Here is a 26,321-nt window from a genome sequence, read left to right as displayed (position 1 = left end):
TATAGACATATCACTGGTCTGTCTTTTTATACATCAGAAGCAGTACCGCCGTCACCCATTGGGTGGCGCATGGATACACACAGTTGTACAGAACTATGAGAAAGAATAATACATCAGAAGCAGTACCGCCAGCAACCACTGGGTGACGCATGGATCCATCCAGCGGCGCAGGCTGCCGACATCGGTTCCGATATCGGCGCCATTTGCATTCCACGCCGGTTACGTGGAATGGGCGGTGAGAAAAATCGGGGGTCATCCAAACTGGAGATCGCGGGGGGTTTAATCGAGATCACGATTCTCTCCGCGATTAATCGTGCAGCTCTACCCTGACTCAGCTAAATGCCAGTGCTAAAAGAGGGGGGGAGGGAGGGTCACATAAGGATGCTGTGCCAACACCTGACATCCTCCTTATCATTGATGACCTAATTGGTTGTCAGGGTGCCGGTGGCTAGAAGGCTGTAATAGTGCACAATGAAAACCTGGCTTGATCCACAATTGTTTTGGGCAATCTTTAGACATTTTGTCAAGGTACCCCTGAAGGCACCTTAGTGTATCTGGGCACTCTGGTTAAAATATGCTGCTTTAGATAGACCAGTTATAAAAAAAAAAAATAGCATTACTAATTATTAGTTTCATATGTAATGTTAAAAAACAAACACCAAAACCAACATTTATCTCATATATTTGCACTAAAACCCAGGACTGAACTTTGCCTTTTTTGATCACTTGCCATCCAGCATAAATATATAAACCTTCTGGATGGCAAGAGGTTCTACCAGGATCCTGGCCGCATCCCAGAATCCTGGCCACATACCAGAATCCTGGCCACATACCAGAATCCTGGCCACATACCAGAATCCTGGCCACATACCAGAATCCTGGTACAGTATTTTTTTTAACCTGGTGTTGCTGTAAAAGGGAATCAATTTGCAGCGCTCGGAAGGGCCCTCCCCAACCCGCTGCTGCCCACAGTGGTTCCCAGACCTTGTTTTTCCAGCACATCCAACAGATGCTCGATTGGATTGAGATCTGGAGAATTTGGAGGCCAACACTTTGCCCACATTGTGGGGTTCCTCAAACCATTCGTGAACCATTTCTGCAGTTCTTTATATGTGACCCATGTACCACTAAGAGTATATCCGACAGGACCAAGAGGTACAGCTTATGGTTAAAATAAACCTATAATAACCATTTAAAGTGTTTAACTCAAAAGGTAGAAATCACTGCCAGCCCCTTTAATATAGGCAGGCTAACCACACTGTACATGTCTTCGTAAAAAGGTATTTACAATCCTTGTTTTTATAGAGATCTTCAGGCTGGTCACGTGACTCAAGGCCACTTTACAGCTCCGATACATGGCTTCTGAAGGAGGGGGTTGAGATATCTCCCTCTGACGTCAGCCAGGAAGGTGAAGTAGCTGCTCAGCCCCTCCCGCAGAAGACCTGTCTCAGAGATGTAAAGCGACAACGAGTCACGTGACCGGACTGAAGATAGCTCTAAAAATGTATTTACAATACATGCCTCATTTTTATAAAGACATGTACAGTGTGGTATGCCGGAGACACAGAACACAGAGCTGACAGGCAGGGAGGAGAGAGAGGAGAGCAGGGCTGTGGATGACAGGGAAACGTATACGGACCACAGTGGTCAGGGCTCAGCAGTTCTGATTATTGTGGTCAGTGCAGAGAGGGGGGACACAGGAAGTGGCAGAATCAGACAGGTTTTTACAGTTTAGGGAGGGGCAGATTACACAGCACAGGCACTGTGCTTTTTAATCTGCTTTAAGGGAACAGGATCTCTCTTTTTTTGGGGGGGAAACACACACACACACGCAAAACATTTTGCCAATTTGCAAAAAATTCCTTTCCAGTGACTATGCCTCTAATATTTCTTTTATCCAAGAATATAGGGCAATTGATTGTACAGACTTTTTGGGGTACCCACACACATAAGGTGGCAAAACACATACAGGGGAAGATTTCAATAAACTGCTTCACACAGAATCTGGTGCAGCTGTTCATGTTTAACCAATCAGCTTCTAGGTTTTAGCACAGGTTCACACCGAGTTGCAGGAATAAATCTGAACTCGCACAATTTCATTCCCGCATGTCAGTCCCGGTTTCGCTGCGATTTCAGACATCTGTGCAGGTTTATGCACAGATGTCAAAGGAAATCGCACCCCCCGAAATCGCAAAAAAGCAATACAGAAACTTTTTAAAACCGGCGTGGCGCCGTGAGCGCAGTGTTGCACCGATTAGGACAATGCCATTGCCAGCAATTGCCACCGATTTGACATGTCAAATCACACCAATGTGAAGCAGGGCCGATTGTCAAAGCTTAATTGAACAAGCTGAAGTTAGAAGCTGATTGGTTAATAAGAACAGCTGCACCAGATTGTGTGCTCCAGTTTTAGTCAATCTCCCCCAGAGGGTTACAAAGAGTTATAAAACTCATAGATTTCGGGGGATGCGTTTGCGACGACATTACGTCTTAACGCCACCCCAATCGCGTATTGCTACAAACTTGAGTAGCGGATTAGATAAGCATAGTAGTTTAACTGTTAAAAAATATGCCTGACATTTTCTGATCACTTATCGGAGAATCCTCATAACACAGTGTTCCCCAACGATGTCTGTGTCAGGGAAATCCACTGCCTCTCTACACCACAATATAATAGCGCTGTCATACTCCTAGTTATTGCTGCCAGCTGATCTCCAACTTCCTATTACAAGCCATGAGTAAATACACAGTGTTTGGAATTATGATAATTGAATTCATATAACGACAGAATACAGAGATCCATAACGAACCACAGATGTCAAACTACTTTCACCAGTCAATACTGTTTAATGTCAGGAATGTGATTAACATTCAGGCGGCATCCACACACCTTTACCTCTCAGAAGTAATAGACACAATAGCCAAGCTCCGTTACTGAGGTAATAGATAACACTAGACAGTAAGGTAATAGAAACGTCACGGAGGGATACCTCCCATCTCTCCAGATTTACTTAACTACACAATGAGCAAGTCAGCCGTGTGGCAGGGCACAGCTACCCGAAGAAATATGCAATAAGTGATAAGACAATACATTTTTACATTAAAAGTAGAGCCATCATTTGAACCAGAAAGATCATTAAAACTACAGCCAGGTTACAATTTATAGCTGTAGAATTCACACTGTATTTTCATAATACATGAAACACCATTGGAAACCTATTACACTAAATAGCATATGCCCGGTCAGAACCAATCAGAAGTAAGGTGAATGTTGGGAAACTGCTTACCAACATAGCTTTTTTTATAAGTTATTAAGCATGCTTTGTGCAAGTGAAAGAGCCGTCTGCAATCTCATATACTTATAATAATTTCATATACACATAGATCAAAGTGATTGTAAAGGTATTTTTCTTTAAATTACATGTCACGTCATTTAATATTTACCTGCTCTGTGCAAAAGTTTTGCACATAGCACCACATCCAATCCTCCCATTTTGAAGTCCAAAGCAAACCAGTCCATTGCCACAGAAAGCATGGCTCTGCCCCACCCCCGCTCTCCTCTCACAGGCTGTGACTGACAGCAGCGGGAGCAAATGGTGCTGCTACTGCCTCCCATAACAAGTGAGGAGAGGGAGAGAACTGCTGCTCTTGGGCACAGCGCTGGATTGGGACTGAGCTCAGGTAAGTATTTAGGGGATTTGCTGGGGGAGCTGAACACGGATTTATTTTTTACCTTAATGCAGAAAACGCATTAAGGTAAATATCCTTCTGCCTCTACAACCACTTTAAAGAAGCTACTGTACAGGTATTACCCAGAATTTATAACAAAGCATAAAGGTGACCATATCACAAGACAATATCACATGATTCAAACTATTTCAATTTTGTTAGCAACAACCATCCCATATTTAGGTATTTAGGGGTATTACATATATTAATGGATGCAGGGAAGGCTTAGGTGTTCAGTGCTACTAAAGCCACTAGCCAAAACAAGAGTACGTAAGGGTTAGAATGCTCAAGTTTTAAATGCCATCTGTGTCCCCATTATGGTTCTGTTTGGACACTTGGACAAAAAGACTGCATTTTTCTCCTTAATAGGGACACCAAAGAAATGTTTTAATTTCTTCTATAGCCCTACAACCTCAGTAAGGTAATTCCCTCATCCCCACTCCCATGCTGCTTACCTAGATGTCACTGCCTCTCCCAACCCAAGATGGGAGAGTCACTTAAAATTCCTTATCCGGTATACATCAATCAAAGGTTTATAGAGAGCGACATGGATGAGTATAACTTGCTGGGGTGTGGCGTTTCGCACAAATGTGTACAGCATTAAATAAGGTCCTCATGCAGCACTGTAGATGCAGATTTTCGTTATTTTTCAGAGTTCCATAATATGGAGCTGTGCCCAGATGTGAGGCCAAATTGTGATTGCTAGACAAATGGGTCAGAACAACTCCCAAAACTGCAGCTCTTGTGCAGTGTTTCTGGTCTGCAGTGGTCAGGATCTACCAAAAGTGACCCAAGGAAGAAAAACAAACAAACAAGGCCAAGAGCAGCCAAGGTTCATAGATGCACATGGGGAGCGAAAGCTGGTCCATGTAGTCCGATCCAATAGAAGAGCTACTGTAGCTCAAAGTCAATGCCGGTTCCAATAGAAAGGTGTCAAAACACAGTGCATCGCAGTTCGTTGTGTATGGGGCTGCACAGCCACACTGATCAGGGTGCCCATGCCAATCTGTGTCCACATCCAAAAGGGCCTACAATGAGCAATAGAGCATCAGAACTGAACCGTGGAGCAATGGAAGAAGGTAGCCAAGCATGATGAATCAAGTCTTTTACATCATGTGGATTGGGCTGGTGCATATGTGTCTCACCTGGAGATGAGATGGCACCAGGATGCACTAAGGGAAAAAGGCAAGCCGGAGGAGGCTTAAAGGATCTGCTACTGACAGCTTGGTGCCCAATACCACAGCATACTCTCAGAGGTCATGCATCGAGGGATCTGGGCTGTTTTGGCAACAAAAAGGGAGATCTAATCATTATATGGGTGATCAAAATTTTATGGCTAATTAGGATAAGTCGATGTGAATGCAAAAGCAGCTTGAAGCAGGTCAGGTGGTGGTCAACTGCAAGTCAAATGCATCTGTCAATCAATCTGACTTAACACTTGCCCAAATGATATAATGTATGCATTACTTGCGTTAGTGACACATACATTTGTCAACAACTTTTTTGCAGTAAGCATATTCACTTGTAATACTAATGACAGATTTTCCAATATCACACAGCAGGTGCAAACTCTAACTGTGCTAACGCGCATTAAAAAATTCTCAATACTATGCTGCAAGTGAGGCATGCACATATATGTACCACTATTTGCTATGCTGTTTTTCTCAGCTTGTACCAGAAAAAATGTGCAGTTTGTGTGTGTGACTTTTATTACATTAAAATAAAACTGCAATTTCAAACACAACAATAAGTCATTACGGCTTACTTGTCGGCAATAAAAAAAAAATTGGTTAAGACTGCAAGGCACTTTGTATTTGATTAAATCTTGCACAATCAAATGGACTCCTCGTTTTATAATATTTATGCACTGTGTGAAGTATGAGACTTTGTGATTATGAAGCATGTATAATTACCCCTTGGAGAAGGCTGGCACTTGCAGACACACATTTTTGCTTGTGTATTTGCCGGCATCATACATCTACTTAAGTACACGGCAATAATAAATGTTAACGTATTTGATTTACATCTTTAGGCTCTTAGATGCATCCTTGGGGCTGCTGGAGGTACATTAAGGAGAGGCAGCGACAAAGATGCTTTACAGCCTCTTCCATTATTTCTATGGATTAGAGAAAAAATATTGGGTTTCTCTAATATTTGTGCATTTACCCTTTGGATCAGAGACCTAAAGTGAGACACCGACAATTAATCAGAAAATTATTTTCAGCAGGATTTCTTCCAAGCTTTCCAAAATCTAAATTAGCCTGAATAGCCGGGCATCCCGTTTCATTGCAGATTGTAAATGTGATTCAGTATGTGGCATTAATTTGCCTCTCCCAACTAGATGTCATGGCTTATCTCACAAAGATAACGGTAACACACTGTTTAAACTCATGAACGACATTCTTATATCTGCAATGCAGCGTCAATTAATCTCTGTCACACTATTCTCAGTGTGTGTGTTGCCATTATAGTTGGCGTGTTTTTATTATACCAGGACTGTTAAATATGTAGAATGCAGAGACAATACAAGGCCAAATAAATGGTTAATAGGCCCTATTTTTAATGTGTTATTCACATCACTTCCAACTATGTCTCTACACAAAGAGATGGAAGGATGCATGTTTGAAAAGTGTTTGAAATTAGCGGAGCTTAGCAAGAACATTCAAAGCTAGAAAATATAAAATTTCTGGGGAAATTGTGTGACGTGTTCTTGCCTCCACCAGTAGTCTACAACTGGAGTTGGCGGAGGAACTGGGTGGAGTGGCTTGAGTAACTGTGGAAAGGTTGGACTGGGCAGAGTAACTTTATGGAGTGGGCAGAGTAACCATGTGGAGTGTTTGGAGTGAGTAAAGATAGTAAACATTACACTAACCAATTGACTGATCGAATTTAAACAAAAACTGCACAGCTCCAAGCTCTGTGCACAATCCTCGGGTCCTTCACTACACCAGGTGCTGGTCCCTAAAAACTTGTTTCACTTAGCCTGATAGCAATGTAGAAAATGAAGCCGTACTCTGTAGATGTCACACCAGAGGATTAATTCAATGTAATGGGCTTCCAACACAGTCGGCACCCTAAGCCATGCCCCTTTGACAGATTTCACACCAACTGGGCTTATTCATTTGACATCTACAAAGTGTGGCTTCAATTTATACATTGCTAGCAGCGTTCAAGTCTTTGATGCTCATACACATTGATCATCCACAAAATATAGCACAATAAAACCTCAGACTAAACATTTTTGCTATGGTCATTACTAACCAATTATATTGTAAATTATACTGGGTATCAAAAAGGTGTTTTTTTTTTTTTTTTTTTAAAGCGTAGGGAAGAGTTACTTTTTTTTTTAAATGACATTTTTTTACCATCTTGTCTGGTTGCATTCTTTTGCCCCCCACCGAGTTGACTGGTTTGGGATCCACAGTGAGGATCAATTCGGGCGGCCCTCTGCGTGACCCATGAGTGTTGGCTATGACCTCCTGGAGGCATTGTGGATGTTCAACCTTCAATTTTTGTTTTGATGGCTGTGTTTTAATAGTTGCTGCTCCACCACACTAGTGATGTTATTTCTGCATATGTTACATCCCTGAAGAAAGAAATTCATTTCTGAAAAGCGTTGGGCGATTCCTGTTTGATTGGTCCAAGAGACTACTGAATGAGCAGGCATTGTGGAATACTATCTCAGCACCTACTGATGTAATTTTGGTGTGAAATCATGTTTGCAGCAGCTTTCTGTTTTTACTAATGCAATAGCAATTTACTCAAATAAAGCTTGTATAATTATTTTATATTTGATTGTTCTATAGAATGTGTTTAATATGGCTGTAAACAGACCCTGTTTTTTTGTTTTTCACGTTTATACACTTTAAAATTGTATTGGGTATCAAAAATCTTTTTTTTGTTTTTGTTTGTTGAATAGAGTAGGGAAGGGTTAATTTCTCTTACTATTTTGTCTGGTTGGGGAGCCATCCCTTTACTTCCTGTCTTGGAGATGCTACAGGAAGTGAAAGGAAACGTTCCAAAGTGTGGAGAATAATCAGTAGACAGCTGTAACAGGAACCGGGGTCCTCTTGTTCTGGTGATGACTGTAAAATTTGGGATCTCCCATCACTTTTTGTGTAATAGTCACTAGTCCAAATAGAGAAAGTAAGGCCTCAAGAGCACCGAGTGTTTGCTCAGCGCCTTTCTTTCCTGACGGGAAAAGCTACCTAAAAAACATGGTAAAAGCTGCATATTGCACACACACGGATGCATGTTTTCGTGCTAATGCATTCTATTGGCCAGCATATTCATTTACTCTGGATATTAGAATGCAATGCATTCACATACCTAAAACATGTCTATCTTTTGTGCGCATTTCTGTGCGTTTGTTCAGCCCAGAGGCTTTTCTCCTGAATGCGCTGGTAAAAAAATAATAATTTTGCAACCACTATTCAGCTGTCATTGTTTTAAGGCAGGTGTGAAACAAAATGATTAAAAGTAAGGGTCATATCACACTAAGAGGTTTGGTACTAGCTAGAACACAGATTATTTTCTTCTGCTTTTTCTTCTTGAGCTACAGAGTTGCTGTTTGGTGCAAGGCTTCTCCTAGTGATAAAACGCTGGTGTGCAATGCTCACCATCAACTGCGCTGAATAAAGTGACTACTTACTGAAGACAGACTGTGCAACTACCTTTTAATTTTCTGCAGTTATTACAAACCTTTTTATGAACTGCAATTAGTTATTTCATAAAAACAAAGGCTGAGCAGAGAGACCCATGTTTAGTTTCTTAACCACTTAAGGACCGCCTCCTGCACATATACGTCCGCAGAATGGCACAGCTGGGCACAGGCACATACAAGTATGTTCCCTTTAAGTGCCCAGCCGTGGGGCGCACGCCCACGGGAACCGATCGTCGCCGGTGTCCCGCAATCGGTCACAGGAGCAGAAGAACGGGGAGAGCTGTGTGTAAACACACCTTCCCCATTTTTCACAGTGGCAGTGTCACTGATCGTCTGCTCCCTGATATAGTGAAAGACGATCAATGACGTCAAGTCCAGCCCCGCCCTCCTACAGTTAGAAACACATATGAGGTCACATATAACCCCTACAGCGCCCCCCTAGTGGTTAACTCCTAAACTGCAATTTTATCATTTTCACAGTAATCAATGCATTTTTATAGCACTTTTTGCTGTGAAAATGACAATGGTCCCAAAAATGTGTCAAAATTGGCCGATGTGTCCGCCATAATTTTGCAGTCACAAAAAAAAAAAAATTGCTGCCATTACTAGTAAAAAAAAAAAAAATTAATAAAAATGCCATAAAACTATCCCCTATTTTGTAAACGCTATAATATTTTGCGCAAACCAATCGTTAAACGCTTACTGCGATTTTTTTTTTACTGAAAATAGGTAGAAGAATACGTATCGGCCTAAACTGAGGAAAAACAAATGTTTTTTTTAATATATTTTTGGGGACAGTTATTAAAGCAAAAAGAAAAAATTGCCTTTTTTTCAAAAATGTCGCTCTATTTTTGTTGATAGCGCAAAAAATAAAAACCGCAGAGAAGATCAAATACCACCAAAATAAAGCTCTATTTGTGGGGAAAAAAAGGACGCCAATTTTGTTTGGGAACCACGTCGCACGACCACGCAATTGTCAGTTAAAGCGACGCAGTGCCGAATCGCAAAAAGGGGCAAGGTCCTTTAGCTGCTTAATGGTCCGGGTCTTAAGTGGTTAAAGGATAAGTTCACGTTTACATTTTTTTTTATCAATGAAATTTGGAGCCTGTAAAGCTTTGCACATGCAGATCTGTCAGTGTATCTGTACATTCCGTATGGGCAAGCAGATACAATCACACAGGAAGAATCAAACTTGAGGGGGGGGGGGGGGATTGGGCAGTGGCTTCAGCATTGGGGAGATGTTACATGTTCCACCCTTAAAACAGGTGGAATATGTAAAATGTTAACAAAAGTGGGCTTATCCTTTAAAGCCGATTTCCAGCTTTACTATCACTATCTACCTTCCTGCAATTTTCAGCTTCCAGTGCTGTCACAGTTTGAATGACAATTGCGGAGTCATGCAACACTGTTATAATTTTCTTCAAAAGTTGTAATGAATTTGTGTGCTTTGGAGTCTTGGTGGAGATGGTCCACCCGTGACTGACCAATGATGGTTTACAAGATACTGCTATATCGTCAAGAAGAGGAAAGTGAGCTCCCCTTGCTCTGTACCCTCCACAAAGACTACTCTTGGGCACTGTAGCTAAAGCCCTGAATGTAGAAGTGCAAACTTAGTCTGCATGTCAACATTGCACCACCGTGCATTGGCATTATACACTGGGCATCAGCGATATTTCAGTGAACCTCAGTAATAAAAGCGGACGCTGGTGAGAACAGAGGATTTAGAATTTATTCAGTCAGCAGTCATTGTCTAGAAAAGCGAAAACTTTTATAAACTTGTTCAGGTTTCGGTGAGATTCTTTCAACACAATTATGCAATTCTGGATTCACGTTTATTACAAGTAGTGTAAAATTTTATATTGCAATTTTATAGCTTCTGCTGATTAAATGCCATGAATAAGTCATTATGTGCTTAATGTTTTATAGTGTCATTTCAAAATAGAGCCTAGAATTGTGTCATGTGGATGACTAATGGACTTCAAGCCCCTTGGGGTATTTGACAGTTGAGACAACATCCTAGTCTTTTTTAGTTTTTTTTTAACAGTAATGACCGAAGTTCTTGCCAAAGAATGTTGAATGTTTTTAAAATAAAAACAAAAGTTATAGGCGTACACAAGAATTTTTAGAGAATCCCATCTAAATAATCTTCTACTGCACATATATCATTTTCAAATCACGTAGATTTATTTTGACAACGGGGACATGTATTTAAAAAAGCAATGACAAAGAAAAAGGGTAAACCCATCTATGAAATATTCTAATATTTGTTCCCTTTTGGTCAATTCTATACAGAAATAAAAATGTTTTTGTTCTATCTGATCAATAAGGGCAAAAAAAACTGCTGATACCAGGCATTTACAGCTGTCCGGTGTTCACTTACATACCCCAAGGAGAGCATTTAGCCCTCCCAGCTAATATGTTTATTTATTTATTTTTATTTTGCACCGACATACACTTTAGAGCCACAGGGAGGATGTTTTTATTCCTCAGCAATTATAACAAAATAATGCTATAGGCAAAGCTTTTTTTTTTTTTTTTCTTACTTTAGATAAAAGAAGGGTTATAACCCCTGTAAGGTTTATTTCTGCTATCTCTGTCCCATTTTGGAGAATTACTTACCTTCACTTCCTGTCCCATAGCCAAAACAGGAAGTAATCGGAAACTCCTACACACTAAAGGGAACCTCTTGGAGACCCCCAGGTCACCTAAACTAGTGTCCCCATTGGAAGATTTCCCCCCTATTACTTTTCTGGGGACAACCTAAAATTTGGGATTTTCTTTCACTTTCGATAACAGTCAACAGGAGAAATAGAGGGTGAATCTCCTTAAAGGGGTTGTAAAGGTACAATTTGTTTTCCTAAATAGCTTCCTTTACCTTAGTGCAGTCCTCCTTCACTTACCTCATCCTTCCATTTTGCTTTTAAATGTCCTTATTTCTTCTGAGAAATCCTCACTTCCTGTTCTTCTGTCTGTAACTCCACACAGTAATGCAAAACTTTCTCCCTGGTGTGGAGTGTCGTGCTCGCCCCCCTCCGTTGGACTACTGGAGAGTCAGGACGCCCACTAACACACAGCTCCTTTCTTTATCTGCAACGTAGAGAGCGTCCTGACTCTCCAGTAGTCCAAGGGAGGGGGCGAGTAGGACACTCCACACCAGGGAGAAAGCCTTGTATTACTGTGTGGAGTTACAGACAGAAGAACAGGAAGTGAGGATTTCTCAGAAGAAATAAAGACATTTAAAAGCAAAATCAAAGGATGAGGTAAGTGAAGGAGGACTGCACTAAGGTAAAGGAAGCTATTTAGGGGGAAAAAATTGTACCTTTACAACCCCTTTAATAAGGACACAGAGCGTAATTAAAATATGACAGGGGTTCTAATCCCTCGCCACTCTATCCAAAAAAAAAAGAAAAAAAAAAGAAGTTAGCTTTTATTTATAATTTAAATATGATCACAGTGGTGTTAATAGAAGCATTTCCAGTGATACATCAATATGAGCATTGTTGTACTGAAAGCTTTAATCAATTCAAAAACAGAATACAAACAACTGATATGGGAAGGAGGGAAAGGGGAGGGGGGTGTTAAAAAGAGGCGTCTGAGCTGTGGTTTACCACCCACCTGAACTGTAACAATACAGCTGGACAGGGCTGTACACATGCTGCGGCAGGGGCATTTGTAACTCAGGTTGTAGCGTTTGATAGGCAGCACAGTGTGAAACTCACCCATTGAGTTCTATACCCACCGAGTACCCGCAATGCAAAATTGCCATTCAGCAAAAAAAAAAAAAAAGTAAAGGGGAAGCCAAGTGCCTTTCTGCCACCATAGATCACTTTTCAGAGGGTGGTAGGCTTACCACAAATGTGAAAGAAGCCTTGCTGAATGCAATTTATTTTTCTATTTTTTTACATTACATTTATCATTTTTATTTACAAATAATGTTTTCCTTCTTCGCTTTTAGTGCTGCCGATCTTCTGCAACCTTTTTACAACACCTTCCTGTTTAAATGCACTCCAATGACAGCTACATGGCATTTCTCAAGGTGGGCTTCTGACAGTCATACAAGTGGAGCATGCTTGCCTAATTTCAGTGTAGTGGCCTTTCGTAAATAACCCCCAATGTATTGCTTACTCACCATCTGTTTTAACCCCCTAAATGCCTCACTACCTTGAATGTGTTACGTTTGACGGAAGGTAGTGCCCACCAAACATGGCAGGTGGCTTAATCCCTGGCGTGGCCGTGAAGCATGACGACTGTGGCATGTTTGCACCGCCAACTGCTGCTGAATCGCAAAAAAAAAATTTGGATTTTTGGTAATGCGGACAACAAATCGAAGGTACTTTTTGAGTTAATACATACGTGAATAAAAAAAAAAAAATTTTGAACCAGAGTTTAGCTTCTCTTTAACCACTTCCCGACCTCCTCATGTACATTTACGTCGGCAGAATGGCACGGACAGGCACAATCACGTACCTGTACGTCCTCTGCTAGATGTGGGTGGGGGGTCCGATCGGGACCCCCCCCGGTACATGCGGAGGTCGGGTCCGCTCGGGGAGCGATCCGGGACGACGGCGCGGCTATTTGTTTATAGCCGCTCCGTCGCGATCGCTCCCTGGAGCTGAAGAACGGGGAGAGCCGTGTGTAAACACGGCTTCCCCGTGCTTCACTGTGTCGGCGCATCGATCGCGTCATCCCCTTTATAGGGGAGACACGATCAATGACGTCATTCCTACAGCCACACACCCCTACACTAGTAAACACATACAGTGATCCCCAACTCCTACAGCGCCCCCTGTGGTTAACTCCCAAACTGCAACTGTCATTTTCACAATAAACAATGCAATTTAAATGCATTTTTTGCTGTGAAAATGATTTTTGTCCCAAAAATGTGTCAAAATTGTCCGAAGTGTCCGCCATAATGTCACAGTCACGAAAAAAATCGCTGATCGCCGCCATTAGTAGTAAAAAAAAAAGGCCTAGTTAGACTTACCGGTGACGGTATTTCTAAGAGCCTTTCAGGACAACCTTGGAGAGAGCGCAGCTCCGCCTCTTCTGTAGGAAACACCCACAGGCTTTAAATCCCTCCTCTTCCACCATGGCTTCAGTTATTGTGTGGCCTCCGGCACTGGAAAACAAAGCACAGAGAACCACAACACCATGATAGATACATACTTTACTTTTTTATACACATTTAGGGAGGGAAATAGCGGTTGTCCTGAAAGGCTCTTAGAAATACCGTCACCGGTAAGTCTAACTAGGCCTTTCTCAAATCGCCTTTCAGGACAACCTTGGAGAGGATAACCAAGTAACTTACCCTAGGGTGGGACTACTGCCTGCAGTACCTTCCTGCCGAAGGCTTGATCTGCGGCCGACAGCAAGTCCAACCTGTAGTGCCGAATAAAAGTTGAGAAACTGGACCAAGTGGCAGCCTTACAGATCTGATCAGGCGTAGCACCGGCCCTTTCGGCCCAGGAAACTGCGGTTGACCTTGTAGAATGAGCAGCGATCCCAGAAGGAGGAACTTCTCCTTTTGCTTGATAGGCTTCAGAAATTGCTTGTCTAAGCCATCTACCGAGCGTACTCTTAGAAGCTTTTTCCCCTTTACGGGAACCAGAGAATACCACAAAAAGAGCGTTTGATTTCCTGAACTCCTTGGTGACGGAAAGGAACTGTAACAGACATCTCCTTACATCCAGTGTATGGAAAGCTTCTTCTCCTGCATTAGCCGGAACTGAGGAAAATGTTGGTAGAATTATTTCTTGCGACCGATGGAAAGTTGAGGCCACTTTCGGTAGGAAGGCTGGATCCGTTTGAAGGACCACTCGGTCTGGCAAAACTCTAAGGAAGGGTTCCTTAATTGCTAGAGCTTGGAGCTCACTGATTCTCCTTGCTGATGTAATGGCAACTAAAAAAATTGTTTTGAGAACTAAACTTTTTAACGATGCACTCTGTAAAGGTTCAAACGGAGCTCCCGTGAGACCTTGCAAAACAATAGATAAGTCCCAACAAGGGAAAACTTTGAGGGCTATCGGTCTATTTCGAGCCAGAGCCCTAAAAAATCTAGAAATTAAAGTTTCTTTGGATAAAGATCTTTCAAGATAAACTGAGAGAGCCGCTACCTGTGTTTTCAGGGTGCTGGCGGCTAGACCTTTCTCCATTCCTTCATGGAGAAATTCCAGAACTGAAATAGTACTCTTGATTTCAAAACTTTTGGAAGAACACCAAGAGTTAAATTTCTTCCATACCTTGAGGTAGATGGACCTAGTTACCTCTTTTCTACTTGATAGTAGAGTTTTAACTACTTTATCAGAAAGTCCTTTAGATTTTAGAAGGTCTTCTTCAGAAACCAAGCAGTTAGATGTAGCCTGCTTGCTTCCGGATGGCACACAGAGCCCTGTGTCAATAGATCCTTCCTGTATGGTAATCTCCAGGGAGGTTTTGAGGCCAGGTTCAAAAGTGTTGCAAACCAAGGCCTTTTTGGCCAAAAAGGAGCGATCAGGAGCAAGTTGGTGTTCTCCTCCCTGAATTTCCTTAGGACCAGAGGGATTAGTGGAAAAGGGGGAAAGGCGTAACACAGCCGGTAATTCCATGGGTGTGCCAGGGCATCTATCCCCACTGCCTGATCCATTCTGTGAATTGAAAAGAATTCCTGGACCTTCGCATTTTGTTGACTTGAAAATAGGTCCACTTGGGGATGTCCCCATTCCCCCGATATTATATCGAACACCTCCTGGTTCAGACTCCATTCTGCTTCCACCACTCTTTTTCTGCTTAGCAGATCTGCTAGGAGATTTTGTGATCCCTTCAGGTGGACTGCCGATAGGGAGGCCACATTTATTTCCGCCCATGACAGAAGTTGATTGGCTAAGTCCATGAGCCCTTGGCTCCTGGTTCCCCCTTGCTTTAACACATAGATCACTGCTGTCGTATTGTCTGACAGAATCTGTACATGATGTCCTTTGACCTCCTGTTGAAAAGCTATCAGACCCAAATGAATGGCTTTCAATTCTCGCCAATTTGACGATTTTCTTGCCTCTATTTTTGACCACTTGCCTTGAGCGGTTTGACCCTCCAGGTGGGCTCCCCAACCCCAGGAGCTTGCGTCGGTTGTTAGACGCTTGTCCAGAGGAAAAAACCATGGGAGACCCTTCGTTAGATTGGAGGGGTCCCTCCACCACCATAGTGCTCGTTTCACTTTCGTAGAAAGTCTGAAACGCTTCTCGAACGGCACCTGGTGTGACCAGACCTGCAAGATGTTTTTCTGAAGTGGTCTGGAATGCAGTCTTGCCCACTGGACTGCCGGAATTGTAGCTGTAAGAAGGCCCAGAACTGACATAACTGTTCTGACTGGTACTGAAAGGTTCGTCTGGATCTGACCCACTGCTGAAAAGATTTTGTCTATCTTTTCCTGAGGCAGGAACACTTTTTGCACTACTGAGTTTAGGGTGTAGCCCAGAAACCTCATCTCCCGAGAGGGATCTAGATGCGATTTTTCTAAGTTCAAAATCCAACCTAGATTTTTGAGATGAGTCTGACGTTTGGAGGTTCGTCACAAGCTGATCCCTGGAATCTGCGAAGAATAATAGGTCGTCCAGGTATGGCACGACCGAGATCCCCCTCAGTTTTAGAGGCTCCAGGGCTTCCGCCATAATCTTTGTGAAAACTCTGGGGGAAGATGACAGGCCAAATGGTAGGGCCCTGAATTGGAGATGCCATACTGATGTTCTCAGATTGATGGCTAGGCGAAGGAACTTTTGGGAGGCTGGTGCTATTGGCACATGTAAATAGGCATCCCTTAGGTCCAGGGATGCCATGAAGCAACCTGGAGACAACAGTTTTGTGATGGAGTAAATTGTGTCCATACGGAAGTGTTTGTACCGTATTGATCTGTTCAGGATCTTTAGATTCAGAATCAACCGGTATTTGCCTGAAGGTTTTTTTACAAGAAATATATGGGAATAAAACCCCCGACCCTCCTGCTGTTTCGGGACCTGGACAATGACTTCTTGTTGAATCAGATCCTGTAAAAGGTTCATCATGGCCGAAGCCTTTTCTTGGTCTCTTGGAAGGGCTGTAATGTAAAACCTGCTTGGCGGACATTCCGAGAATTCCAGTTTGTAACCTTGTGAAATGATGTTCTTCACGAAAGGACTTGTGGATATTTGACTCCACTGAGGGAGAAAGGATGACAGTCTTCCCCCTACTGGAGTAGTTACGTCATTTGTCTTTAGGGTTTTGATCTGGAGGAGATCTGAAGAGAACCCCACCTCTTCCCCTACCCTTTTGAGGAATCCAACGTTTTTTGTTGACATCTTCTCTATTTTTGTAGGGTTGTTGAACAGCACGAAAATTCTTTTTAAACGTCTGTTTCTTCTTGGCTGGGAAAGCCTTCTTTTTATCGGCCGTTCTATCTAAGACTGTTTCCAGGTCTGGCCCAAAAAGAAAATCCCCTGAAAAAGGGATGCCACAAAGTTTAATCTTTGAGGCTGTATCCCCTGACCACGTTTTTAGCCAGACTGCACGCCTAGCTGAATTGACAAGTGCTGAGGATCTGGCTGCCATTTTAATTGATTCGGCTGATGCATCAGCCATGTATTTAATTGCATTAAGGATTAGAGGAAAGGAGTCTAAAAGGTCTTTCCTATGGGTGCCTGCTTCAATGTGGCCCTTCAGTTTCTCTACCCAGCATTCCAGGTTTCTTGCTACCACCGTGGAAGCCATGGCTGGTTTAAGGCTGGCGGATGCGGAGTCCCAAGCTTTTTTAAGGAGAGCATCTGCTCTTTTGTCCATCGCATCTTTCAAGACCCCCATGTCTTCAAAGGCCAGATCTGTCCTTCTAGAAACCTGTGAAAAGGCAGCATCCACTCTGGGTTTCTTATTCCAAACCTCAGTTTCTTTGTTTTCAAAGGGAAATCTTCTCTTAAGAGATTTAGGAAGGAAGGGACCTTTTTCCGGGTCTTTCCATTCTTTCTTAACTGTGTCAGATAACACTTTATGGACAGGAAAAACTCTATGTTTGGAGTCATCCATACCCTGGTACATTTTATCATGGACTGATAGTTGTACTCTTTCCTCCTGAATGTCAAGGGTAGTGTAGATTGCACCTAAAAGTTCATCCACATCCTCCAGGGATAATTTATATTTAGAGGTTCTGCCTGCATCCTCTTCTTCCTCTTCCTCAGAGTCTACAAGTGAGGGAAGAGTACTTGTCCCCTCATCCCCAGAGTCCACCACTACCGGCCTGGAGGTGGAAGCTCTTGGGCTTGCTGGTGGTTGCTGGGGCTCAGTATGGACCGCACTCTGCACTAGCATGGATTTCACTGAACTAAGTGAGTCCGAGAGTTCCTTGACAGATGAAAATAATTCTTTAATTTGTTGAGAAGATTCCTCTTCAACTAGATCTTTAATACATGATCTACACATTGCTTTCTGCCAAGAGTCTCTCAAAGGGTTTTTACAGGAAGGACATTTCCTTTGGCTTGGTGGATTTGCTGGTTTAGATTTACTAGCAGTTTTCTCCTGTAACGAGAAATTAAACTGATTTAAATCAAAGCCCTATTGGCTAAGCAAGGGAAACCACCACCGTGCTAATACCACCACCAGAGTGAAAAATGTCCCCTTTAAGAAAAAGATAAAACATAGCAACCACCAGTGTTTCTGCTAGATGGCCCAGCATAAGCTTCCATCAGAGCAGAGCAGGCTCCCATGAGGAGGAAAACAACAAAACACAATAGTAAGCCCATAAGGATAAGAATAAAGGCACCATTGTACCCCTCTTACCTGGGCCTGACCGGTGCTGACGGCGCCTGCATCCGCCATCGCTGTGACTCTTTCCTCCATTGCAGAGAGACAGCTGTAGAGGAAAACGCTGGGCTTTTGAGTTTCCCGGGCTCCGCGTCATCAATAGGAGCCGGAAACGGAAGCGCCGGTCAGAGAACCCGCCCCCTAGTCCCTGCGTTCCAGGCGCCAGGAGCCACGAGCGCCACGCCTCCACAGGAAACGCCGCGTCGCCGGCGTGACGTCACCCGCCAGACCGGGACCCGGAACCGACATGCAGGGCATGTTTCTTGTTAAAGAAAACGGTACCTGCCCGACCACCGGGGTCAAAACCTGCGGACTCCGGGCACCAGACGCAGCGTCCCCTATGGATCCTAAAGCTCCCGTGAGCAGGCGAGACCAGAGGACTCCGGAGCATCCCCCCTTAAAGGTACAGTGGAGGAGCTGGGATGGTTCAGTTACACCTTACAAAAAAGGCAAAATAATGAGGGAAAAGCCTGTCTCCAGCCTTGGAGAGAACGCAGCTCCCTGGCTCCAACCTGATGCTTCCACCATGGCGGAGGAAACACAATAACTGAAGCCATGGTGGAAGAGGAGGGATTTAAAGCCTGTGGGTGTTTCCTACAGAAGAGGCGGAGCTGCGCTCTCTCCAAGGTTGTCCTGAAAGGCGATTTGAGAAAATAATAAATAAAAATGCAAAAAAACTATCCCCTATTTTGTAAACGCTATAAATTTTGCGCAAACCAACCGATAAACGATTATTGCGATTTTTTTTACCAAAAATAGGTGGAAGAATACGTACCGGCCTAAACTGAGGAAAAAAAACATTTTATATATGTTTTTGGGGGATATTTATTACAGCAAAAAGTAAAAAATATTGCATTTTTTTCAAAATTGTCGCTCTATTTTTGTTTAAAGCGCAAAAAATAAAAACCGCAGAGGTGATCAAATACCACCAAAAGAAAGCTCTATTTGTGGGGAAAAAAAGATGCCAATTTTGTTTGGGAGCCACGTCGCACGACCGCGCAATTGTCTGTTAAAGCGACGCAGTCCCGAACTGTAAAAACCCCTTGGGTCTTTAGGCAGCATTTTGGTCCGGGGCTTAAGTTAAACAGGGACAGGCAGGAAATACCAGAAAGCTAGAGAAATCTGTGACTTTAAGGATATGATCACAGGACCTTTCCGATTGCCTAAACTAAAACACTCCTTAGTTAACCTGGCTGTGGCCTTTTGTCATTTTTAAGGCACTTGCTACAGCTTTCCAAAAGACTTTGTAAAACATGTCAACCAGACCAACAGAACAGTCCTGTCGGGCAGAAAGTGCTGATGTTGATCTAAGAGGAAAGGCTGCCATGGAGATGTAATTGCGACCAATACAGTTGTGTCTCACCAATCAAAACAGATTAGCCAGACAAGGCCGGGATGGCAGATGCTAGCAGGAGAGATGCCTCTCAAGTAGAAACGTAACAGCTGTAATATGCGCTACTGGCAGTAATGACTTTTCACTCCACATGCAAATAAAACCCTGGGCCGAAAAATGAACTCCACTAGACAGAGTGGGTCAAAAGTCACCAGCTCAGCAAACAGAGCCTTTATTATTTAAACCTGCAGACAAAGGCATTTCCTTCCATGAACGCTTTGACAGAAGCAATTAAAAAAAAACAAAAAAAAAAAAAAAACAGCTTTTTAGGACAGGTAAAGATTGAGGGGGAAAAAAAGGACCAGGAGAAAAATCTCTCCTTACAACTTTATCCGTTTCTAACCATTACGCATCTATTAAATGTCACAAGACACTGAACCAGGGCTCAAAATTTCAAGTCCTGAGTTACTAGCCAGGCCTTAAGGGTTACTCGCCACCAGCTGATCTGTGCTCATCATTGCAGTGTGACCTGTGCCCATCATTGCAGCTTTATCTGTGCCCATCATTGCAGCATGACTTGTGCCCATCATTGTAGCCTCACCTGTGTCCATCATTGCAGTGTGACCTTTGTAGAGGAAGAGAGAGGGTGGCCAGATCATCACAGGGGGAAGAGAATGCCGGTTCAGTGACGATGTGGACATGTTCTGTCTGTCACAGGCACTGGGTCAGAAAGTGGAACTGTGTGTGACTGCGAGCGGATGCAATTGGAATGTAAGCTGTTACAGTGGGCAATCCACGCTCTATGATCCGGCCATCTCTCTTCTTCCTCCATGCTCTCTTCCCCTGTGATGATCCAACTGCCCTCTCTCTTCCTCCACTCTCTCTTCTCCTGGGCGAAGGATTCCCATTCAACCCCATCTTCTGGCGTTACTTGCAACCCAACTCCTGCTTCCAGGCAGCCCGCACTCGCCAGCCATCATTTTACACTTGCAAAATGCGAGAAGGTAGGTGGAAAATTTGAGGGCTGCACTGAACTATACATGACACCTACCAATCAGACTTCAACATTTGTTTTCTGGATCCTTAACTGTAGACTTGTTAAGGTTTTTCACATAACATTTCACCTGTGTAGAAAAGCAATGGTCCATCCATTGAAATATAGATTTTCTAAAAGCTGAATATATAACTTCAACTGCTTTAGCTCTAGATTTACTGATCAAGCAGCTTTTGCCTCTGTATAACTGCCAACATCTTTGACTTTACTGTAAGAGGACCTGTCAAAGTGAATTGGTATTTCTTGATCCAGGACAAATTATACGTTGCTTTAGCGATCTATCGCAGGAATATATCTTTGCTACTTTTTGCCCTTTTGATAACTTAACTCCTGATAATGCCAGAAAAGAGGTGGATCAAAGTCAATATAATGAACCTGAGCTTACTCTGAAGCCTTCTGTCACCAGGCATAAAAACATACACAAGTACTAACTAAACTGACCCTGCAATACATTCTACCAAGCTAAACTTCAGTAAGAGATACACTCAAATAAAAGGCTCAGCTAAAAGCAGAACTTTACCCAGAACAACTTAACAAATGTTCTTAGCAAGGAACATGCATTCCACATTATTAATTATTTTACCAACATTAGTATGTGCTGTAAATTGCCTCCAGCATGGTTTGTTTCTTCTTGCTGGAGGCTGACATTTTGTTGAAGTCCAAAGCCCCAGCAGTAAATCATAAAGCAAAACTAAACCCATTAATTTAACGGTTTCAAAAGACAGATACATTCCTGGAATGCCAGGATTGCTGTCAAATTTTCTAGTGTCCTCAACCAAACCATTAAATGGCCAGTGTAAAAACTGATCACATATGCAACACCATGGCAGTTGCAGAGCAAACGGAAGCAGCTTCCTTGGCTGTAAACAATTGGAGGGTTTAATTCCACTTTAAGTGGAAAGTTAAGCAATCTTTTTCATGTCTTAACTTTACACCAGCCATGTTAAAGTATGGCCGTCGTTCCCGCGTCGAATTTAAATTTTTTTTTTCCGGCGTAAGTACGTTACGCACGTCGCCATTCACAAACACATCGGGGCGCCGTAATTTTGCGCAAAGCACGTCGGGAAAGTTACCAACGGAGCATGCGCAGAACGTTCGGCGCGGGAGCACGCCTAATTTAGATGGTACACACCCCATTTGAATTAGGCCGGCTTGCGCCGGACGTCTTTACGTTACTCCACCGCAAGTTTATACTCAAGTGCTTTGTGGATCAAGCACTTACGAGAAAAACTTGCGGCGGTGTAACGTAAAGACGATACGTTACGCCGCCGCATTTGTACCTGAATCTTGCCCTATGTCTTTATGTACACATAGGCTTTTATGATCGTTTAGAAGCTGCTGAGGTTAGGGGAGGTTCAACCTTCCTCTCCTGAACAAAGAAGAATTGTCTTCAGGATAGGAACGTTTTGTCTGCGGCGTGATTTTGCAGCATTTCACGTTTTCTGGCGGCCAAAGGAGGCTGTGTGCATATGAAGCCTAATATGTCATTAAACCCAAATATTTATTCTTGTTTAATCTTTTCATCTATTTAAAGTGCAACGACATACAGTAAGGCACTTCAAGAGATATCCAGAGAATACCTTAATATGTTACATCAATTATTGGAGTGCACATCGATCAAGTATAAAAATCCATAGAAGGAACGTCAGCCTTATGACATGAATGATCGTAAATAACAGATTGTTATTAGATGCATTCCTAATTACAGAAATAGTGTGAAAAGACAAATCGTAATAAGTCAAAAACCGAAAGCTAAGAGGAGGATGAACATAGATTTTAAGAATGCCAGAAAGTGGTAAGGATTGGAGAATGAAAGCAGGCTGAAGGAGTGGGGGAAGAGAAGGGAAGGTGACCATGGGGGTTCGCAATCCACTATTACAGGGATATGCAATTAGCAGACCTCCAGCTGTTGCAGAACTACAATTCCCATGAGGCATAGCAAGACTCTGAGAGCCACAAGCATGACACCCAGAGGCAGAAGCATGATGGGACTTGTAGTTTTGAAACAGCTGGAGGTCCGCTATTTGCATATCCCTGCACTATTAGGTTAAAAATCTTGCCACACATCAAATTTCTAGGAGGAGACAGTTGAAATCCCTTGGGAGGAAATGGATGACCCATAGTTCCCAAACTTGATTACATTTAGATACAGTACTATTTAATTTGGCCATGAGTTTTTATTAACACCCGTTACATGTGAGATTTAACTTCAGATATAGATAAGATGTCAGTTAGCCAAGTTACCACAACTGTTTGTTATGCCGCATTCAGGACATGAGTAAATTGTTTAGTGATTCTGTCATGCTTTCCATTAAGAAGTACTTCTTGCAGTTGCACAGATATGGATTTTTACAGTATTCTTAAGATATCTTACACCTGTAGCCACAGGAACAGGAACACCAAGCATGAAGGAACGTGCCCATGTCCGATCATCCGTGAAAACAGGTCAGGTCAACATCAGTGCTGACGCAGGCCAATCTAACAGGCACCATAAACCATCCAAGAAGGACTTTATAGTTGATCTTAACCACTGCTGTGTCCCAAGAGCAGGATTTGGCGGTGTGTCCGCTGTGTCTCAACCAATCAAGAGGGAGAGTCCATTACAGCCGAGGGACTCTTAGATTTCTCTGGATAGAGGGAGGGCTTAGGTAAGTATTAGGGGGGCTGCTGCACAGATAGAATGCATTAGGATAAATAAAAAAAAACAGCTGTTTTTACTTTGCGCCCCACCACCCCCCACAGTTTTTACTTTCCTGACTCCTCAAGCAAACCAGTGCTGTGCACGTCTGCAGCTCTTCTCACTCCTCACTTCCAGGTCTCGCAGGCTTTGCCAGGGAGCAGAGGCAGAACCAATTCCTGCTGCCTAGGTCTATAAATGCAGACATCAAAGCTCAGGAGTGAACCCGCATGAGTGCCCCCATAGAAACCAGCACTGGAGGGGAGGAGTGGCGGTAGACCCGCAAAGAGAAGGTGCATTTAGCCGTAAATGTCAGTCACATATTAATCTAGTGAAATCATTAAAGGCATACTTGTATCATTGAACTTCCATGAGCATGATGCACACTTACTAAGATTTCTAATCAACAGAGCTAAAAACAAATATAGTAAAATACAAATTAATTGGTCTACATTGGAATTAGTTCCATTAGAAAAAAAAAAATATAACAAACCTTTGGCATCATCTGAGCCGGACGCCAAAAGTTTGGGGTCCATGAGGTTAAAGTCCACACTCCAACACCTTTTTTCGTGTTCCTTTTTGTGACAAAATGAAAATCAATATTAAAGTAGGCAAGATATCTTCGACTAAAAAACACATCAATATAAGAGAAACATTCAAGCACAAATAATTTTAAACCAAAAGACTAATAGGAAAACTGGAACACAGCAAGGCCTACCTCAAAGTTAAAGATGGCCAGTTACATAACAATAAACAAGATAGGCAAGTTGCCAGAATTTAGTGTACAGCAAAGCCCAGCATATCCATGGATGTTCTTATGGGAAAGGTGAGCATAACAGTTCTTATTGTTTTAATATATACAGTATATAGCCATTTTAATAAACAGATTACATTATATGGTTTTCATTTGCATTCTTCGCAGGAGAACCAAGTTATAAGACCTTGTTTGACCTTATAAGAGGGAGAAAATAATTGAGAATGCTACAGCCTTTTTTAAAACTGGATAAGTTGAAGTGAAGAGCAGTGGTGTACCGACTTTATTTGGTGTGATACAATTTTCACTTCATATACTGGTCCGATGTTTCATCTGTCCTCCACCACCTCTGCAGTGAGAACTGAGCGATCAAAAACTGATGATCGCTCACTTCTCCCCCTCTGCTCTGAGCAGAGAGCTGCTGACTGTCAGTCTCCGGTTCTCTGCTCTGCCTCTTCCGCACTCATTGGAGCACTAGGGTGTAGAGGAGAGGAAGCAGCTGGCGCAGGCTCTCAGCAGCTTTTCAAGAGGTCAATCCAGGCTTCTGGGTAGATCCCAGCCATATGGTTGCAATCTTTCCGCAGCCTGGGCCAGGGCTCTCTGACTTCAGCCCGCTGTCAGCTAAAATTGGGCCACAGGGGTGCAAAATGGACTGCACTCCTGTGATTCACAGAACATGTACAGCCAAACAAGCTTTGGCAGTACTCCTCCTTTAAAGGGGTTGTAAAGTTAAAACATTTTTTCCCTAAAGAGCTTCCTTTACCTTGTGCAGTCCTCCTTCACTTACCTCATCCTTCCATTTTGCTTTTAAATGTCCTTATTTCACACAGTAATGCGAGGCTTTCTCCCTGGTGTGGAGAAAGCCTCTTGAGGGGGCGAGCAGGAGTGTCAGAACGTCCAGTAACACACAGCTGCTTTCTCTATCTGCAAAGTAGAGAGTGTCCTGACTTGCCTGGTCGCCCCCTCGAGAGGCTTTCTCCACACCAGGGAGAAAGCCTTGCATTACGGTGTGGAGTTACAGACAGAAGAACAGGAAGTGAGGATTTCCCAGAAGAAATAAGGTCATTTAAAAGCAAAATCGAAGGATGAGGTAAGTGAAGGAGGACGAACCAAGATAAAGGAAGCTATTTAGGGAAACATTTTTTACCTTTACAACCCCTTTAATGCCTATTGGTGATTTGTAATTTTTAAAGATAGGGAGAGCATGAATAACAAATAAAATGTTTTCCCTGGGTTAGAGAAAAACAAAATGGTTAAAATTACCCAACCAGGGACAAAGCAAACATATCAGTACAACAGGATAATCTGCTTTGAGTAAATTCCAATAAATTAAAAATCGTCTTAGGGTTTTTCTTTCTATTTTGTATGCAAAAGATGCAGCTTTAAAGAGGCAAAGCAATTGTGGTGGCATGGCCATTTCATAAGGCTAAGTGCTGCAGACATCCTGCAGTTTATTGCTCACAGAATAAATACAAACTATAAAAAAAAAAAAAAAACTGGCTCCTGGTGTTCAAAACAAAGGTGTTTAGTGTTACCTGGTAAACTTTGGATCTCTGCCCTGTGAAACCATCCCACAGAATCACGGTCCCTTCATAATCACTGCTGGCCAGGAGGTTTTTGTGGTAACTGCTCCAACTTATACAGCTGCAAAAAAAACAAAAAAAGAAAATAAAGAGATGGAAGCAGAAAATTCATCCTGCTTTACAGTGTAATGTCTATAAGGATGGTTTGTTGACTCAACACCTAATACATTTAATGCGCTGTGGGCCCTTTCAACATGGGACAGATCTAAACACCTGACGACAGAGTGGAAAAACATCTGAGTTGAATCTGTCAGGGGGTTCCATTTATTGTAAAATAATTGCTTTCTCGAAAGATAGAAACCTAAAAAGCAAGCGGGGAAGCGGCCTCGTTCCCTAATGACAGGAGTATCTTGTATTATGTCCGGATTAATTTATCAGAGAATATTGCTTTTTTTCAAAGATCTGGAAGGTGAAAACACAGAACGCATGAAAATCATCTAATCTGGCTCTTCACACTTGTATAACAAAGTAAATTGGGTTATAAAGCACGAGAAGGTGCCAAAAAAGGTCTGAATGAAGCCAAATATAGAACAGGAAAGGCTTTTTTCCTTGCTTAACCAACATTAGCCCCCTGAGTTCTGCTTGAATATTAACGTTCGGAAAAAAAAAAAATAATATAAATTAATTTTTTTGTTTACATGACTTTAAATTGACTGAATTGACAGTTAGAACACCGCCAAAAGGTGCTTGAAATGGTTAGCATTTTATGCATATAGAATTAATCTGGTTT

At 42.6% G+C, this 26,321-nt stretch overlaps 1 protein-coding gene across 4 annotated transcripts in view; it reads right to left on the bottom strand.

The window, feature by feature from the left end:
- Positions 1 to 26,321, bottom strand: part of COP1 (COP1 E3 ubiquitin ligase) — a 277,841-nt gene that overhangs the window by 96,195 nt on the left and 155,325 nt on the right. For all 4 annotated transcript variants that reach the window (XM_040360368.1, XM_040360369.1, XM_040360370.1 and 1 more), the window contains 2 exons: positions 25,544 to 25,652; positions 23,748 to 23,829 (listed from right to left, as the gene is read on the bottom strand). In XM_040360368.1, coding sequence (XP_040216302.1) covers positions 23,748 to 23,829; positions 25,544 to 25,652 — 191 coding nt within the window. The remainder of the gene's footprint in view (positions 1 to 23,747; positions 23,830 to 25,543; positions 25,653 to 26,321) is intronic.

Source organism: Rana temporaria, chromosome 7 (genome assembly GCF_905171775.1).
Source record: "Rana temporaria chromosome 7, aRanTem1.1, whole genome shotgun sequence".
NCBI lineage: Eukaryota > Metazoa > Chordata > Amphibia > Anura > Ranidae > Rana > Rana temporaria.
The sequence above is the reverse complement of the archived record's forward strand: the minus strand, read 5'-3'. Positions and strand labels throughout refer to the sequence as shown.